General features: G+C 31.6%; 1 protein-coding gene across 1 annotated transcript; it reads right to left on the bottom strand.

Moving 5' to 3' along the window:
- Window positions 1-4,449: 4,449 nt before the first annotated feature.
- On the bottom strand, window positions 4,450-5,206 carry LOC145029289 (RING-H2 finger protein ATL70-like). The gene has a single exon (XM_078977871.1). The coding sequence runs from the start codon at window positions 5,099-5,101 to the stop codon at window positions 4,565-4,567; it is 537 nt and encodes a 178-aa protein (XP_078833997.1). The 5' UTR covers window positions 5,102-5,206; the 3' UTR covers window positions 4,450-4,564.
- Window positions 5,207-5,411: the final 205 nt, after the last annotated feature.

The following is a 5,411-nucleotide window of genomic DNA, read 5'->3' as shown; positions in this document are numbered from 1 at the left end:
TCTTCTAACACTCTTAGGTGCTTTGAATCAATTTCTGTGATGAAGGGCCTATGCCTATGCAAATTTACATCTTCACATATCACTCTGTCTGCATACGCCATCTGCACAATTATATTCAATAATTTTTTCATTACAATTTATTTTTAATGATAAAAAAAATAAAATATTAAATCAACATTCAATATCATACCATTAGAAACACTACAGGTCCTGTGAAGTAGCAATTTTTGTCATTTGGCCTCCATTTATTCTTGCTTTTTCCTAAACAGTCCACTATGTACTCACACTAGTTAATCATTGACACATCTTTGCATTGAATTAACTTTTCAATAAAATTAATTCTACAAGACCCCATTGTCTCTGTTTCAGCAAAAGTGTTAATGAATAACGTCAAGAAATCCAGCTTAAACAACTTATCCGCAACATTTGTTTTCCTTATATTTTTCAAATAATTCCCATTATAATAATTTCCCTTCCCATATTGTCCTTTCCAAGCTTCAAGCAAAGGATCATTCTTATCACATTCATCCAATGTGTTAAAATCCAAACCCTTATTCGGAAGTCCAAACATAGCTTCCACTGTCTCGTTTGTTATGGCCACTTCACCACTTTTAACCCTTATGGAACAAGAACTTGTTGTGAAGCTATCTACAACAAAATATGCTAGCTTTCCAGGTAGTGTATAAATCTTCATTCCCAGAAAAGATCCAAAACCCATATCGCATACCATTTCTCTTTGGCTTTTTAACAAACTTTTCATGGCTAGATACAAAGAATTTGGAGACATACGAGTACTCAACCTTCGAAATTCAGTTCCTACCTTCTCTTCTTTACATTTTCCTTAAGCTCTAATTACTTTTTTCCCTTTCACCTTAACCTTTTTATCATTAACACTTTTGTCAACCCTTTTCCTTTTCCTTTTCTTTTCATTTTTTCCAGAATCCACATTAATTTTCTTATCAACAAATTCATCATCACTTGAGTCATTCTTATATGATTTTTCATTGCTTGTCTTTTTGGGTAATTCTAGTTTTTGTTCCCCACCAGGTACCCCTTTCTTCCCTACACTACTCATAGATTTCTTTCCATCAACTACATGGATGCTTGATGACTCTGTACATTTTAGTAAAAAATTATCATTCTTACATTTTACAAATTTATGTACAAAATTTATCCATGACCTAATGTACTAAAAAAAATCATGCTCTCACATATTAACAAATTAATACAAATTCACAACAGATTAATCACTACAATTCATTTTCTCACATATTCATGAACTATTGTACTAAAAAAAATCATTCTCTCACATATTAACAAATTAATACAAATTCACAAGAGATTAATGACTACAATTCATTTTCTCACATATTCACAAATGAATACATATTCAGTGCAAAAAAACTAATCCCTCATATCATGTACTCATAAAAGACTACACATTCACTTCCTAAAACAATACACATTCACTTCCAGATTACCCATTCACTTGCACATTCATTACCAATTACTCATGCACATAACTTAATCAATAACAAACTGTAGGCATAAAACTTATCCCACAAAACTTCATTCACATTCATTACAGAATATTCATTCATTTCCACACACATTCAATATTGTATACTCATTCATATTCATTATTGACTACACATTCCTTTATTTACCACATAAAAAATGTTCACATTCAATACATATTACTCATTCATTTCCTTACATATTCACTATTGAATGTACTTTCATTTACTTACCATAAATAACAACACTACTCATGCACCCATTCATACACACATAGACATTGCTAAACGTATTTATTTACAACATCAAACTATGGCCTTAGAACTAACACCATTCACTCCTACACTAATTAGATGTTGAATTTTTTATGCATCATTACTCATATTCAAAACAAGAAAAAACATTCATTAAAGCATCCACATAAATCCGCAAATTTAGTATTACCAAACTCAACAAAAGGATATCACCTTCTACATAACAATTTCATAAACACATCTATATTTTTTCTATTGTTATTTTTCAATACATAAGTATGAGCCTAAAAGGAATACACATTTCAATCTTAATCATGGAACATAATTTCTAAAATTGAACCAATTTACAGTTTACGAATACCATTTAAATACGCATTCATTCAAAACAGAATAAAGTTCAAAGCTTAATCAAACAACTCTATCAGATAATCTACAATCACATTTAAATATGTATTCATTCAAAAGAGAATTATAGCTCATATCACATTCACAGCCACATTTTTTTTCAAGAAACCCAAACCTACGATCAAAACACACTCACTACCAACTACTTGTTACACAAAAAAATCTTCGATTTTACCGACAAACAACCAAAACATCATAAATCCTCAGAAAACCCTAAAACAAAACCCTATTTCTTATCGTAGATCAAAAAACAAAAAAAATTAATCTTTATGTTACCTAATTCAATGTACAAAACTTCTTCTTCTTCAAGATCGATAGCATTGTTAGCCGTATTAGTAAACTTTGACTGAAATCCTGCTTCCATCATTCTTGGACTCCTTCTCAAGATCTGTGCTCTCGTCCACCTCATTTCACTTCAATTTTATAACATAATACGATTCACATAATATCTTGGAATTTTTTTTGAAGATTCTATCAAAATCGTTTCACCTAAATGGAAACGATTTGGTTAGATTTTTTTCAGAGGGTTTATCGGGAATCGTTTGCAATTTCACACTATTACCTTATTTAAGAATATCGTATGTTACACAAACCTCATTAAATACATACATATCACTGTTGAATATTACCAGTATTAACAAAACACTAAATATTACCAGTATTAACAAAACGCGTTTGAACACATATAAATTAGGAATACTTAATCTTGACCCGTAAATACACCAAATATAATGGTTAAAATTACTCCTCATGTTCTCACATAAAAAAGTGTTCTCAATTTAACCTAATGATATATATATATATATATATATATATATATATATATATATATATATATATATATATATAAGTTTAGTAAAAAAAAGCAGGTGGGCCTTCATAGGCCGAGACGGTTCTTTCTACATCAATCCTACCATTAATTATGCTCGATAAAAAATAAGGTTATTTGTCCGAATATGCACATCTCCATATTGAGATGCACAAAGAAATGGTTCGAAATTGGAAGCCTGCTTGATATGCCTTTTACTAGGTATGGTAAGAGCTTGAGTCTTTAGGAGTTAAGACTTTTTACAACAATAGAAGTCTCATATATTCGGTCCTATAGTCTTTAATATGTTTCTTACTGGGTTTGGTAAGAAGTTGGGCATGATTCAGTTAGATTATAATCGTTTGATACAACAAGTAGAAGTCTCGTATTTGGTCTCATAGCCTTTGATATACCTCTTAGTATGTCTAATAAGTGGTTGTGTATGACTTAACCAGATTTTGACTCAATCAACAATTTTTAAACATCCCCTAAGATCTGATCTGATTCGATTTAGAAAGTGTTTTGATTGAAAATGATCTGTTTTGGAGCCGAATTGACAGTTTATACCACTTTGATGATTCTACAGTGGAATCGGTTTTGGTGAAATAAGTTTGAAAAACTGGATAGAAACCAGTTTTCAAATATAAAAACCGATTTTTAAATAGTAAAAAAAATAGTTTCTATTCATTTTTTCTTCAACTTGTTAATACAAGATTTTGGTTTTCACCAATTGTACAATCCTATATGCCCAATAAACACTTTTCAAAAATAAAAGTTTATAATGTCGTTTTGAATCCTAAAGGATCCTGAATATCCAAAAAACATGTTACATCATGGTAAAGGGATATGTTTTTTTGTTGGTTTGTTTTTGATCAACCATGAAATCAAATTAATAAAAATATGAAAAAGTGACAAAAACATAAGGGTTTGTTTGTTTTTTTTTTTTTTTTCAAATAGTGTTTAACCCGATCCTTCAGATATTTTTGCTTAGAAATTAGTTTGGACTTAGTCGATTTTAACTTTGTTAAAAGTTAACTAAAACTAATATGGATCGGGAAAAAATCTGGTTTCTGAACCCTTAGCATACACTAACACTTGCATACAAACAATGATATTAATTTGCTATGCCATGGACCAGGTATACTTAATTTTATTCTATTGGGCCTACGCCTCCTATAGTCCTCATAAGGTTTTAAGCTTGTATTATCAATTATGTAATATGTATAATTGTATAAGTGGATTGTGGATCAATTGATCGACCCATAGCCCTTTCACACAGTATATTTGACAAGTATGAACACAAAATACACGCGAAATATTATGAAAAAGATGTTATTTAAATAAAAGTAAAAGTCCCATTAAACATAAAGTTTGGGTAAAATCCGTCATACTTACCGGACAAAAGGTTAATTATATCAAATTATCAATTGAGAAAATGAAAATGAGAGTTATATATACAACAAATTTATGCATTTCAAGATCTACAGTATATATATCAAAAATAAACAAAATGTAAACTTACAAACATAATCATAGGACAGTTCATTTGAACTAACTCAAAAAATCATCAATCAATCAATCAATCCCGTCTTCTTGCAAGTGGCACCACCTCTGCCAAAGGGGTTGAAAGTGGGGTCGGTAAAGGAGACGTTCGACAATTCGGGCATGTGGGGTTCAACCGTAACCACGGATCAACACATTTAACATGAAAAAGGTGACCACAATCCGGAAGTTGTCTAAGAACATCACTCCCCTTATAATCACCCAAACAAATAGAACAACATGTTGAAAATCCTGAATCCCTTTTCTTGATCTTTGCATCTTTGTAAAGCATAGTGGGGTAACTCAAAAGTGTTTCATCATCAAGGCCCACATCAACCACGCAATGGGTCGAGTCAGGCTGACCCAAGGCTGCACCCAGACTGTTTCTCTGAGCCCGGATTTGAGCTACTGATGGTGATGGTGAGGTTTGTGTGGTTCGGTTACAAAAGTAAGATGCTAATGTGATTGTTGTGATGAGTAAAAGCATCCCTACTGATATCCCGATCCCGTATCCGAATCCACTGATGTTTTGTGACCCGAGAAACCCACCGGAGTTGAGATCCGTGCTGTTCATCTTCTTGTTTTGGTGTTATGAGAAAATGGTATTGAATAGAGGGAATCAAGAAAGAGGAGAATGAAATGTAGGTCTTGGCCAGCCAAATTTGTGGGTGTAAACCGGTGAAATGGGTACTTGGTGGGGTTAAATTTTCAAATATTGTTTTCATATTTGAAGTCAACTGCAACGTAAAGAGGGGATCAAATTGCAAGGGGAATTAAATAATGGGATTTTAAGTGTCAATTTTCAAACTTATATGAATGTTTAATAATATTAAAATGTGGAAGCTTAGGTTTAACATGTCAACGGCTTTATTTTTAAGATACAA

Source organism: Lactuca saligna, chromosome 2, assembly GCF_052625555.1.
Source record: "Lactuca saligna cultivar CGN05327 chromosome 2, ASM5262555v1, whole genome shotgun sequence".
In the NCBI taxonomy this organism is placed as follows: domain Eukaryota; kingdom Viridiplantae; phylum Streptophyta; class Magnoliopsida; order Asterales; family Asteraceae; genus Lactuca; species Lactuca saligna.
Note: the sequence above shows the minus strand (reverse complement) of the source record. Positions and strands in the feature narration are given on the sequence as shown.

What these genes read in the sequence shown, in the direction of transcription:
- LOC145029289 (XM_078977871.1), bottom strand. Translation starts at nt 5,101, where the DNA reads ATGAACAGCACGGATCTCAACTCCGGTGGGTTTCTCGGGTCACAAAAC.